Source organism: Notolepis coatsorum, assembly GCF_963971535.1.
Source record: "Notolepis coatsorum genome assembly, chromosome: 3".
In the NCBI taxonomy this organism is placed as follows: domain Eukaryota; kingdom Metazoa; phylum Chordata; class Actinopteri; order Aulopiformes; family Paralepididae; genus Notolepis; species Notolepis coatsorum.
Window position 1 is genome coordinate 189,071,231 of NC_140167.1, and position 14,749 is coordinate 189,085,979.

At 44.2% G+C, this 14,749-nt stretch overlaps 1 protein-coding gene across 1 annotated transcript in view; it reads right to left on the reverse strand.

Moving 5' to 3' along the window:
• fgf14 (fibroblast growth factor 14) overlaps positions 1-14,511 on the reverse strand; it is a gene marked incomplete at both ends in the record, with an annotated part of 375,117 nt that extends 360,606 nt beyond the window's left edge. Inside the window, 2 exon segments of the mRNA XM_084311478.1 lie at positions 14,293-14,470; positions 14,473-14,511. Coding sequence (XP_084167604.1) covers positions 14,293-14,470; positions 14,473-14,511 — 217 coding nt within the window.
• Between the last annotated feature and the right edge of the window lie 238 nt (positions 14,512-14,749).

Sequence of the window (14,749 nt, forward strand, 5' to 3'; positions counted from 1 at the left end):
CATTCAAAATCATCCAAAATGTAACAAAGCATCTGATTGACTCACACAGCACACGCAACGCACATAATTCAGCAAAGTAACGTATCAAAAAAGGTATAATTTTGGTATCGATATTGGCATGGGTATCGATACCCAGCCCTAACAATGAATGACATCTCCACATTGCAACATGCACCTTTTTATCTATGCTGACACAAAGACATTGTCGTTTAAAAAAAAAAGGGTATTCAATATCAAGTCAACTTCCTTGTCAACTGTCAACATTTTCTGTCTTTCAAAAGGTCATCCCTTTGCTATACGTCTATTGTTCATCTGTTTGATTGTTCGTTTGTTCGGCCAATCTTTACAATGTTACCTCAAGATGCAAGTCATTGTTAAATTGTATCCGTAGATACATGTGTTCGCTGCTTTCCCAGGACACTTGGAATCTGAGCAGCTTAAGCCTTGGTGCTCCTAGACATCAGCGCCGCTCCAAGGCTGTGGCTCCTAGACATCAGCGCCGCTCCAAGGCTGTGGCTCCTAGACATCAGCGCCGCTCCAAGGCTGTGGCTCCTAGACATCAGCGCCGCTCCAAGGCTGTGGCTCCTAGACATCAGCGCCGCTCCAAGGCTGTGGCTCCTAGACATCAGTGCCGCTCCAAGGCTGTGGCTCCTAGACATCAGCGCCGCTCCAAGGCTGTGGCTCCTAGACATCAGCGCCGCTCCAAGGCTGTGGCTCCTAGACATCAGCGCCGCTCCAAGGCTGTGGCCCTCCCGGGGGTGGCTGCATGTGGCCGTGCTGGAGCAGTCAAATCCTATTGTCAAAACTGCTGAGCAGGTATGTGAGCTTCGTATGCATTAAATGGGGTTGCTGTTGCACGGCTGTGAGGTGGAGAAAGGGGGGGGGGGGGGGTAATGCTGCTTCGTGGCTACAGCCAGAGCCGGAGCCACACGGCACTGCAGTGCTCCGACCACGCGCGGCCTCCGACGGTAGGCGCTCCTGTCACACGCTATAGACCGGAGCTTCACTTGATAAGCCGTGACCCGTGGTCACGTGGCCGCCTGTACGATATGTGACCTGTGCTGTCACTCTACTGTCAGTGTATGGCCACTGTGCTGCTACTGTGAGTATAGGCCAACTACTGCCTTCCCCCCCCCCCCCAACGCCGTCCTTATAGAGGCCTATCTGCTGCCGTCCTCTCTCTACCCGAGCAGAAGAACAGCTTCTGTCGCTTCGCTGCCCAACCGGCATGCCCGACCCTATCCCCTGTAAGACCGGGACCATGACGGCGGCTCTCGCAGCCAAAAATGTGTTGGTTTTAATAAAGAGGTTGTTGTTGTTCTAATCCTACGTTGTCCTCCAAGTGAAGCAGAATTCACCCGTCTCTCTCTCCTCCACACGATCCAGATCCCCACAGCTACTGTGACCCCGAAGCCAAGTAGCCAACCGAGAAACAGCGACGTTCACCGCTCTTAGAAATGCTTGAGAAATGTCCTTCGCGGATGACCACTATAGCCTGGAGGCCATCATCACTCCTCCCAGTTGTTTGTGTCTTCCATGCAGTGACTCTCTCAAAAGTTGCAGGATGGACAACTTGGTGGCGGTCGTCCGTTCAACCGTTGCTGGTGTGCGCAGGCTGCGGGGTGAACTCTGACTCCATCTGAGCCCGCTCAGCAACTTCATTTACTTCATTGAATTAACACGAATCACATCGCGTGCACGCTCGGAGTGACCCAACCCTCTCTCTCTCTCCGAGACATGGGTTGAGGTCAGAGGCCAACGCGGTGCCAGAGCCACCGGACCTCCCACCCAGAGGGCACGCTACCAGGGGCCCGGGACAAAGTCAAGAGGAGCTCCTGCCAAGACCACAGCAGAAAGAAGAGACGGGGGATTAAAGGATCTCCAGAATTCACCACGGCTTTGCTCGACTTAACTCCTAGGCTACCCCTGTTTTCCACGTTTCGCTGGACTCTTGAAAGGCGTGGGCAGGTGTTTTCTGTTCACCAGCGTAGACTACGAGTGGGAGTGGCGTGAAGGGACGAGGACCGTCTCCACTAGGGATGTCCGATATTATCGGCCTACCGATATTATCAGCCGATATTGGCATTAAAATGTGATATCGGAAAATATCTGTATCGGTTTTCAAAAAAATATATATTTTTTTACATTTATTTAAAGGAAAACTCCAACATTTTGGGAAATTAGCTTATTTGGCATCTACCATGGAGTTAGACAAGAAGATACATACCTTTTTCTTCTCTGTGCATGCAGTAGGAATAGGAAGACACGCACCGTTAGCCTAGCTTAGCGTCAGTCACTGGAAGTAGGTTCCTCCATTAGCCTAGTTCCAAATGTCTTCCTACTCCTACTGCATGCACAGAGAAGAAAAGGGTATGTATCTTCTTGTCTAACTTCAGGGTAGATGGCAAATAAGCTAATTTCCCAAAATGTTGGAGTTTTCCTTTAACCTTTATTTACCCAGGCAAGCAAGTAAGAACAAATTCTTATTTAATTTATTGTCAAAAGTATGCATAATGTTGTGTTAATTCCACGACAAGATATATGTAATGTTAATTACCTGAAATTATTCCGTTTTTTGGGGGGGAGGGGGGGGGGGGGGGGACCCTGCATATATCGGTATCGGTTGATATCGGTATCGGAAATTAAGAGTTGGACAATATCGGTATATCGGTATCGGTAAAAAATCCAATATCGAACATCCCTAGTCTCCACCATAGCTTAGTCCCAACATCTTCACATGCATCTGAGTAGGACTGGGAGGAGTAGGACTGGGAGGAGGTACGGTATAGTCTGCATCTTAACACATTAACTGCCACGCTTCTATCCATCAATGTATGATCACTGCCACCAGTCTAAGCCTATGGAGATGTTCACCTTCTTTGCAGCGCTATAACTTTTTTAATTGTATTGCTAAATTTACATTACTATGGCCCATTCAACATCGATTATCTATCGTTCAGGATGTAGGAACGTTATACTTTTTCATTCATATATTCATACGAAAATACTGTCTAGAATATAAGTATGTTTTTATCATTTTCTGCAGTAATTCCTAGAACGCTAGTTATAGGCCTAAACGCATAATATAGATTATCGATTGCAGTTTATTCGCGATACACACTATATTAAAAGATCCAACTGAATACGATCCTAAACGTTATGACTCATCATGCGCGGATGAAAGGGGGGGGGGTCGTTTATAATTCCGTGATCGTCAGTAAATGCTTTATGTAGTATGGGTGATATATTGATCAGAGCGGTTTGCATTGAAAAGAATAAACAATCAAGCTGAAAGTAACGTTACTGTCCTCTTACCGTTCGCCGATGAGACTGGAGGAAAAAGATCCCACTTATTTGACGTCGATCGACTAGATCCATTTCCGGTTTGTATGGCGCAATAAACGCCCAAATCATATCGATTATTGAGTTATGGCAGCGATCCATATACACGGATGTGTGTCTAGAGTCCCGCAACAATATGTGACTACCGGACGGATTTCCCAGATGCACCGAGATCACCAGAGATCCATTTCCGGTTGTAACTCGCCCGATCATCCATCAGGCGGCGGTATTGAAGCGTTGCACGGTTGTGCCGAGTCCCACTGTCTCAGCCGAGAATACCATGGCAAAAAAATGAAATATGATCTCATGGGCTACATCTGCTCCTCCCTCCCCATCAACATGGACCCCCTGCAATTTGCATACCGCCCCAACAGGTCCACGGAGGACGCCATAGCCCATGTGCTGCACACAGCAGCATCACACCTGGACAAGAGGCAGGGGAACTATGTGAGAATGCTATTCATCGACTACAGCTCGGCATTCAATACCATAGTCCCCTCCATACTCATAGCCAAGCTCAGGGACCTGGGCTTGGGCTATGACCTCTGCCAGTGGGTCTTGGACTTCCTGACTGGCAGACCCCAGGTGGTGAGAGCAGGCAACTGCACCTCCTCATCCATCACCCTCAACATAGGGGCCCCCCAGGGCTGTGTTCTGAGTCCCCTCCTCTACTCCCTGTACACACACGACTGTGTGGCTCAGCGGAGTAGCAATACAATCATCAAATTTGCTGACGACACAGTGGTGGTGGGCCTGATCTCTGCCAACGACGAGAGGGCCTACCTGGAAGAGGTCAAGGTCCTGGCGGGATGGTGCCAGGAAAACAGCCTCTCCCTGAACGTCAGCAAAACAAAGGAGATGATTGTGGACTTCAGGAGGTCGGGGGTCAAGGACTACAGCCCCCTCAGCATCGACGGGGCACCGGTTGAGAGAGTCAACAGCTTTAAGTACCTCGGAGCCTACATATCCGAGGACTTGACATGGACCACACACATTGACAGTGTTGTGAAGAAGGCACGACAACGCCTCTACTTCCTCAGGCGCCTAAGGAAGTTCCAAGTCAGCCAGAAGATCCTTAAGAACTTCTACTCATGTACAATAGAGAGCATCTTGACCGGCAACATCACCTCCTGGTTTGGGAATAGCACTGCACAAGACCGAAGCAGACTACAAAGAGTGACACGTTCAGCCGAACGCACAATTGGAGGGGGGCTCCCCACCCTCCAGAACATTTACTACAAGCGTTGCAAGGGCAAGGCTAAGAGAATCATTAAAGACTCCAGTCACCCGAACAACTGCCTCTTTGAACTGCTGCGGTCAGGCAAGCGATACCGGAGTCTCAAGGCGAGCACAGAAAGACTCAGAAGAAGCTTCTATCCCCAGGCCATCAGGCTGCTAAACGAACAATGAATGAACACTACACAACAACAACCACCAAACGCACATAGCACACACATCCACACGCACACACTCACTTTAAACAAACACACTGTAGCACCCACTCCACACACTTTATAGCACACACCCACTTTAAACAAACACACTGTAGCACCCACTCCCCACACTTTATATTTATGGATGAAGGATTGCACTACAACTCGTACACCTTACTGTAAATTGTACCTAAAATTGTACCTCATCCCATTTCTGCTTTGCACTAGATAGTACTGTACATTAGTACACTGCATAGTATTGTGTATTGTATATTATATGGTAACTCAGAACATTGTACATATGTCTATACCGAACACTGTGACCTAATTTTTCTTCTTCTAAATTCATGCTATATTATGTTATTATGTTATTTGATACTATCTTGTCTAGCACAGTCTCTGGAGCGTAACAGTAAGAAGCATTTTGTATGAAAGTATTCTGTACTTCTGTATGACAACTATTAAAGAACTTGAACTTGAATAACGTCGTACGCCGTGGCTTGGCGGAATTCGCATGATCAGCAAACCCGTCGTAAGCCGTTTATGGCGGTGGATGTATGTAAATGCTGATTTATTTTGCACATAATCTCACACACGTCCAAAAACTCCTAAACAGTTTTGAACACATTGATTTAGTTTGACGGGTTTTGAGAGTAAATGAGGCCACCAGTGATGTCATCAGGGACACTGAATCATTGTGTTGTGTTAATTACAGCTCAATGAAATGGCAAGGTAGCAGTCCCTATAAGACAAGATAATGCAATTTTTTCATCTACATAATTTCATTGAGCTATAATCAATGTCCCTGATGACATCACTGGTGGCCATATTCAAACAAATGTTCTCTCAATAACTGTCAAACTAAATGAATGTGTAGAAACCGTTTAGGAGTTTTGGGATGTTTACAGTATGTGCAAAATAAAAAAAAATTGGGTGAAATGCCCCTTTACGATATATCATCATTGATCCATGCAAAGGTGTGCATTCTTACATTACAGTTGTCAACATGTTTTTTAATTAAATCCAATTTTCATAGAGAAATTGCACATTGCGGCAGTAATATTAAATGTGTGCTGGAGATTGGATGAGAAAAGTCTGCGTATCACGGCATAATTTGTACTGTCACATACCATTATACTGTCAAAACAAAACTTTGTGTGATTTGTTATTTTGGCCACATCGCCCCGGCACTACATGAAAACATAGAGTAATATAATTTGAGGGAAGTGCTCCTCAAAGGCCCCTGTGGTTATTGCATCAGTCTTGAAGCCCTAGAGGAAGTTGAAAACAGAGCCCAAACACAGTGTCCGTGTCAGACACGCTCTCACCCATTAAGGCAACAGCCGGACACTAGTCTTTGGCATTCGACTTCACTTCACTTTCACTCCACTAGATTTGAACACTGAAGATGTTTGACTCTGGTCCATTCTCAGACACACTGGCTCTTTTAAAGGAACGTGCCAACATTTTGGGAAATTAGATTACTCTCTTCTCCAGAGAGAGACAAGATAGATAGATACCAGTTTCCTCTCTGTTAGGGCTGGGCGATATGGCCTAAATATGATATCACGATATTTTCTGACCTTTCGGCGATACACGATACGCATCACGATGTTTTTCTTTTTTTCCCCAAACAATTCATTATGAGGCTTACCAAGACAGTATTTGAGTTTGCAAGCTAACATTAAAGACAAAATAAAATACCCATGCATTTAGCATTTTTATATTATATATTAGATTTAGATTATTGGATTATTAGATTATATATTGCATATATTTAGCAATGAGATATTATATGATTTAGATATGAAATATGATGAATTGAAAATGGGGGACCCTGATGTAAACAAGACGAAAGTCTTTCGCTGGTCTGCATCCCCTTAACAATTGTATGTATTGAGCTGTACTGTACCCATTCTGCAATATGTTAATAAAGTTTTAAATCAATCAATAGGATTTTAGCATTTTTATGAAACTACTGTATATTTGTATGTCTCTAAATGTTTTGATGAATTGAAAATGGAGGACCCTTATGTAAAAAAGCCGAAAGTCTTTTTCTGGTCTTCATCCTCCAGTCAGTCCACTGTTGTTGTATTGAGCTGTACTGTATTGTACCCATTCTGCAATCGTTAATAACGTTCAGAATAATTTTGATTGACAGTCGAGTCTGCCAATTACGTCACACCGATTGTACCCGCCCTGCTGTTCTTAGCACCAATCGGCAAGCAGCGCTATTGTTTTTTTACTTCCTGAATGCCCTCCTTGATTTTAACGAGAGCTCAGCTCAACGACAACAACAACAGCTCACCGCAGCCGACGAGTGATTACTAGCGCACCGCAGCATGACAACGAGGCATAATGATTTTACTGCAACAAATGTTATAATAAAAGCCTTTCCATACATCTGTCTGATTGAAAACTTTATTAACAGACCGCAGAATGGGCACGCACAACTCGGCACGGACTGAGATATGAACAGTAACGCTTGCTATCTATGTCGTCATCGGACGTTGCTATGTTTGGGTAAATACGCTGATGTGTAACTATATAACGTGTAACTATATAATGTTGATGCCACAAAACGAATGCCTTTGTTAATCATAAGTACTAACTAACTTTGATGCAGTAGTGTGTGTGTGGGAGCGGCGTTGTTCAAAAGTTTGAACGGGGTGGACCAGATTGACGCGACACAATCCTCTTGGGCAAAACATCACGATATCCACGATACGTTAAAAAAGTGTATCGTTAATGAACTGTACCCGATATTTATATAATATCGTCATATCGCCCAGCCCTACTCTCTGTGTGTTCAGTAGAAAGCTATCTGGCTGCACGTTAGCCTAGCTTAGCACAGTCAATGTTCCTTTAACACTTTGGACGCCAGACCCGATGATAGTCGGGTTAACTCGCCGACGCTTGGGCGCCAAACCCGACTATAGTCGGGTTTTCATAGTTATTTCTTTTATTCGATATTTCCTTGGGTTTCCTTTAAGCGACCTTGGGTTTGAAGCAACCTTTGGTTTCATGAAAGGCGCTATAGAAATTTGATCTATTATTATTATTATTATTATTATTATTATTATTATTATTATTATTATTATTATTATTATTATTATTATTATTATTATTATTTCCATTCATTACAGGCACACGGACATCTGGGTTAACATGGGGAATCATTCTGAGAATGCCAATGTGGAATACCGGCCGCATCCACCCAGGTGGCAGTATCAAGCACCCTTTGAAACATGATATCTTGGCCTGTGGGTCGATCAGAAGTCTCCGGTTGGATTTCTATTGGTCGGGCAAGGGGACCGGTTGTCCCGATCGGATTGAGAAGCGTGAATTTCTCCTGGTGCTGGGACTCGCAATCAGATAATTGGAATATTCTTTTTGGGGTACATCCTAGTGAAGGTAAGGCCTATATGGTATCAATCCTGCTGTGATCCATGATTTCACTTAGATCACAATATATTAGGGGTGCACGATATTGATTTTTTGACCCCGATATCGATACCGATAAGTTTCTGCTCCTCAAGGTCGATACCGATACCGATAACCGATAATATATATATATATTTATTGTATTGTAATTTTTGTTTTTATGTATATTCCTGTAGTTTTGACCTAACCAGATTTATCATGACATGAGCGTTACTACTATGAACAAAACAAAGCCAAAAGAACAGTTTTGACTCTTCAAATAAAGTGACTAATTTATTTTTCCAAATAAATATAATTTGAGTCAATCACAAAATTCACAATCCGTCAATGTCATTAACAATGTGTTTCCCTGAACAATGAGTGAACAAAAAACCAACAGGTATTGTGCTTTGTCACTGTCAGCAGATAAAACATTTGACGCTATAGGAGAGGAGACTGTTGTGGTCTTGGTCCATGAAACTATTACTTGGCATTTATAGGACAGCACGCCTCAAAAAGAATTAAATAAACCAAACAAATCATCTCTGTCAAACGTCTTTAATTTTGCAAACGCTCGTCAAACGTCAATAGGTACAAGCCGTGCAGTGCTTGGTGGTCCAAATTAACCTGGCTACTAGGGAGCTGCGAGTGACTGCGTATTCAAAAGCCCCTGGCTTGCACATCGCAGTCACGGAAGGGGCTACAGCTGGCTTTGGATTAGCTTAGCCTTTAGCTGCTCGGCGTCGTCGTCGGATTTTAATACACCATCGTAGCGGTGGTGATGTTTCAGGTGACTTATTAGGTTGGATGTGTTATAGCTTGTTGCCCCTTTCCCTCCCCGTGGAACTTCTGCATTTGTTACAAATAGCAAGCAAACTGTTTTCCTCTGAAACTTTGAAAAAGTCCGACAACGCCATCTTTGTTTACTATCTGAGTGTGCTGCTTCTGAAAGTCACATGACTACGTCACAGCCAGGCATGGGAAGGGAGCGCTGGATTTGTGAAAAACTCCCTCTTCCTAAACCACACGCTATCAGTCGTACCACAGTACTGGCAAAACGGGAGGAGCCTACAGAAAAAACAAACGCCCTTCATCCCAATCCACCCACACCGGATTTCTTTTAACCAAAAAATGTATTATATATTATCGGAGCTATCAATAATGTTATCGGGTTTATCGGGATGACGTCATAATTGCTGTTATCGGCCCGATAATTATCGTGCATCCCTACAATATATGTGTGTAACGTTACTCCACAACGTGTGCCGTTGGTGACGATCAAAGCATCAAAAAACTACCCCCCCCCCACCCTTTCATGCATTCATGATGAAACATAACACCGATAATATAGATGTAATTTCAAAATAGTAGCGTGCACAGGCGAGAAATGGCAACGTTTTTAGTGAATTACACGTATTGCTGCATAGCGTCGTCTTCTGGGATTAGACAGTATTATTCTAAAACTATAGTCATATTCACCACGGTATAAAACGGGAATGTATGAATGAAAAAATTATTTCTTTAACACATATTGAACGATAGTCGATGTCAAATGGGCCATAGTATTGTATCCATAGCTAGAATATAGAATATAGTTATAGCCCTGCAAACACTGCCACGTATTCCTATACTTTAGAGCGTCGCGCTTTTAACAACACGTCACGCATATCGCGGTGGCGTCCAAAGTGTTACATTTACATTTACATTTAGTAATTTAGCTGACGCTTGTATCCAAAGCGACTTACAAGTTCTGTACGACAAGTCATCAGGAAGGGTACAACTCTATCAGCTGAGTAACAATGTTCATCAAAGTGTTGCGTGTTACAGTGTAGGTTAGTTTATTAGGACATGTGTAAGGTTAGTTAGGGTTAGATTTTTTATTTATTTTTTTCATTATTTCAGATAATGGTTGAAGAAGTGCGTCTTTAGTCGACGGCGAAAGATTGGACGGGATTTGGCTGTCCTAACTGGGGTGGGTAGTTCATTCCACCATTGTGGGGCAAGGACTGAGAATAGGCGGCTTCTCTTTGATGACCTTCCCGGAGCTTGGATAGGAGTAGGTCTGAGGCGGCCAGAAGATGCAGAGCGTAGGGGTCTTGAGGGTATGTAGTTAGAGACCATTGACCGGAGGTAGGCGGGAGCGGTTCCCTTTGCCGCACGGTATGCTAGGTCGAGGGCCTTGAAGCGGATACGTGCAGCAATGGGGAGCCAGTGCAGGTCCCTAAGAAGTGGGGTGACATGGGCCGACTTCGGTAGGTTTGAGATCAGGCGGGCCGCTGCGTTTTGAATGAGTTGAAGAGGCTTGGTGGCAGTGGCCAGGAGGCCAGCTAGCAGTGCGTTGCAGTAGTCGAGGCGGGAGATGACTGTTGATTGGACAAGGAGTTGGGTGGCTTCTTTTGTCAGGAAGGGGCGGATCCTTCTGACGTTGCTCAGGAGGAATCTGCAGGTTCTGGTTGTCGCTGCGATGTGAGCAGAGAAGTTCAACTGGTCGTCGAGGACAACACCAAGGTTCTTGGCGGTCGGGGACGCGGTCACAGCTGCATTCTCGACTGTGATGGAGAGGTCGGTCAGGGGGGAGGATTTGGCCGGCAGGTGTTAACACTGAAGACGTTTGACTCCAGTCCATTCTCAGACACACTGGCTCTTTTACAAGAAGTCCTACAGTACGCGTCTTCCTCTTATGCACATCGGAACACCTGCCACTGATGTTATTATACCGACTAGCTACAGTAGAAACCAGGAAGTGAGTTTTTTTTTTTTTTCCTTCTGTATTGTGTGGCTGGTGGTGAGATGCACACCGTGTGAGGTCCTGGAGTTCCTCTCTGGATGCGGTGGTTTAGAACCGACAGGTGTTCAATGTGCACTGAAACATAATATTGATAGATAGAGTGGAAGAGAGACAGGCTGCTGCTAGTTCCACAAACAGATGTAAACAACATAGACGTTTTATCACTACTTTGTTAACATCAGGGCCGAGAAGTTATTTAAGTACTTTTACTCAAGTATTGTTCTCAGTATTTCTACTTTATATCTATTTTAGGGGTCTTTATACTTGTACAAAGCAAATGTCGTACTTTTTTTTTTACCCCACTACATTTATGTGTAATACCTGCTAATAGTGGTACTAGTTGTTTTTAATGGTTGGCAATGGGAATGGTTTAGAGTACAACACATGCAATCAGCTCATAAAGATGTTAGGAAGCCATCAGGGCAAAAACGTAACCGGACCACCAAGCACTCTAACCTAACCTTTAAAGGTTAATGCATCCAAGATGGAATGATGCTTCCCGCCAAGATAAAAAGGATGTAAAAACAAGTACTTTTTGACATGTAATATGAAGTCATTTCAAACATTCACATGAAAAGAACTTTGAAAGGAAGCATGGTATTTCTACTTTTATGTACGTCGTAAAGTATTACGATAGGCCTACTTCCTCCATGGGAACAAGCTCAAACTTGAAGGGTCTTGAAGACTTACATTTTGTCATTTAGCTGACGCTTTTATCCTGAACAACAAGTCAGCAGGAAGGGTTAAGGTACAACTATGGCAGCTAAGGGTCAGTAAGATTGTTCATCAAACAGTGTTGAACTTGAATGCTACAGTCTTGAGTGCGTAGTAGAAAAGGGCCAGCATAATCATAACACATTTCAAACAATATTACAATCAATCATACAATGAATATGAACTATTATTATGCTCTTTCATCCACTGCAGGAGTCTGGCTTTTTTTTTTATCTCCACAAAGTTTGTCTTTGGTCACTGAAAATAAATAGTTTTAATAGACAACAAACAGTTCTCAGTTCACTTCGACAAGGAAAACGCACACATTCTCACTCTCATGGGAACTCTCTTTCTTTCTCTCTCTCTCTCTCTCATTCACTCTCTGTCTTTCTGTGCCAATAGAGCTATTTTACCCCTGCCAGACAAAATATTAGCCCACACAGGGCTATCTATCTGCAAATGCCATCTGCTGGAGCAGAAGGCCCCAATAGAGCCCACACTTTCAAACTCTATCCAATGTTCCGGCCACATAGACAAGTACCGTATATCCTCTAGAGAGATATAGATATCTACAGTATCTCACTCACCTCTGTGCCGCCCAGCGTACTTTTATACTAACTACAATGATCTCATTGATACCACTGGCTTGGCGATGTGTGTTTGTTTCTAAAAATACAACCTCCGAGCTGGAACACACTCATCAATCTAGGACCGGGCAACTCAGGCCTATACAGCCATAGCACTGTATCAGAGATGCCTGCCTGCCTTTGCTTCAGCTGAAAGGAGGGCCACACCAGGCATTACTAAGCCTATACCATGGGAGAGGTATTAGAAAGCCGGTTACTTTTTGCCCTGATTGTTTAAAAACGACTGTTTAGCTGAAATCAATCTGTTGTACCCATATTTTACTGAAATGTTCACATGATAACACACTGTAACACGTTTTCCATTGTAGGTATTGAGCATCCTTGATTGCTCGGGAGTTCATAGACGCATTCTTTCTAGGCCTATACGTCTCCTGTTGGGGCTGTTTCTGCTGCTTCAGCACACATCCTGACAGTAGTATGCGCACCTCATCTGCGGCTCAAGATAATTCAGTGATTCGTTTATAGACTACACACGGCAGGTGCACTACTCTTAACTATCACACATGCCTTAAAATCTCTTGATTGGCTATGGTGCCGATTTGGGTGTCCCCAGAGCGCGACTTGAGGAAGTTGGTGTGTTTAGTGGATAGTATAATGGCACTGTCGCTTTGTTATTCCACCAACAGACTTTGCACAGGATATGATTGTTCATTTTCATATCGGAATGGGCATCTTGATCATTCCGCTGCACGTTAGAGGAGGCAACAGTTATACGGACGCTATACGCTTTGTGGATAGTGATTTTAGTCGTTTCTTGCGGTGTCAGCAAAGCAAAATAGCTATGCCACGGTATGATGATGATGATCTACTATACTGCAGTGGAAATGTCGAGGAAAGAAACAGCGGTGCTGCTGTCCACATCAACTTCAAACCCACCACAACACGAGGTAACAAGTAGCCTCGGCCAGATGCTGTGTAGTCCACCCTATACGTTTTCGCTCATTTCTACAACAGCCTGTTGGAAATAAACACTGTTTTGGTCACAAATACGTTGTAAGGGGGTTCCAGTTTGCAAATACACCGGGTATAGCCTACCTGTTAAAGTGTGATGTAGGCCTTAATTAAAAGGTAAGCAACAGCCTGCATTGCTTTAAAAAAAAAAGCGTCATAGTAAGGACAGGAAGAATGCCGACTGCTGAAGTGGAGGGTTTGCATTAGTGCAGTAGACCTATTCGTCTCTGGATAGCCCATTCACACCTACCTATGCTGGCCTGCTATAGGTGCTAGCCTATATATAAAATGTATTAACTAATTAAACACAATATATTCCCCCTGTAACCTGTAGGCTATAATCACCATTGGCGTCTGGCAGAGAGCGAGAGAGAGAGAGAGAGAGAGAGAGAGAGAGAGAGAGAGAGAGAGAGAGAGAGAGAGAGGGGGGGGGGGAGAGAGACATAATAAAGCATAGGCTGTCTGTCTCCTACAGCTGGCTAGGTGGAAGCATATAGCGAGTAGCCTATTTAATCGGCAAGTGTTGCAGGGGGGGGGGATGATCGCTGCTGCGGTAAAGCCAGAGAATTGGAAAGCTGGTTGTGTGTGTGGGGGGGGGGGGTCACAATATTGGACAGACAGAGACAGATCAGCGAGTAACAGTTCATCCCAGATTTGATCCGTCTCTGGCCACTGAAGGTATTGAAATGACATCCGTCTGCGCGCTATTTAAAAAGTTAGGAGTGATCCACGGTGCCTCCTCGGTGATGCAGGGGCTTTTTCCCCGGCGCGCCGTGCGTCTTTTTGGGGCTATAGAGCTGCACAGGATAAGTTGTTCTCCCCCCTCCTCCTCTCCGCGCCTCTGCATACTGGCTGCATATATATATGATTGCAGATCTATCATCACCATTACCTAACAAACAAACGAATATCCACACACACACACACACACACACACACCAGGTCGCAGCGACATCATGGAGAGAGAAGGCATAAATGGTGATGATGGGCTTACCACTTGGGTTCTTGTTTTTCTTAAGACTCTTGCCACAAAGACACTGCAGCATATGCGTTCCTTTGCTGAAAACGTTCCAAAGAAACCACATTGATTTGGGCGAAGAAGAGCAATCCAGTGGCTTAAACACCCAGATATAGATGAGATGATCCTTGCGGTTGCATAATAATAACACAATTGATCAGTTCTCCGGGACAAGGCTACCAATTGTATGATCATAGGAAAAATGGGTATATCCAAGTCCTATGCGTTTTCATTCACGTGGGTAAAAATATTCACTATCTTGTCAGACTTGGTAATTAAGGTTTTTTTTCTTCTTCTTCTGTCTGTATAATAGATATGCCACCTCAACTAGTCGGTAAGAGAAAATATACTCTGTGTAAATTGCATGTGTCGCACCGGGATGGATGAGACAGTAGTGTGTAGCCGGTAAACAAACAGAACTAACGTGAAAACA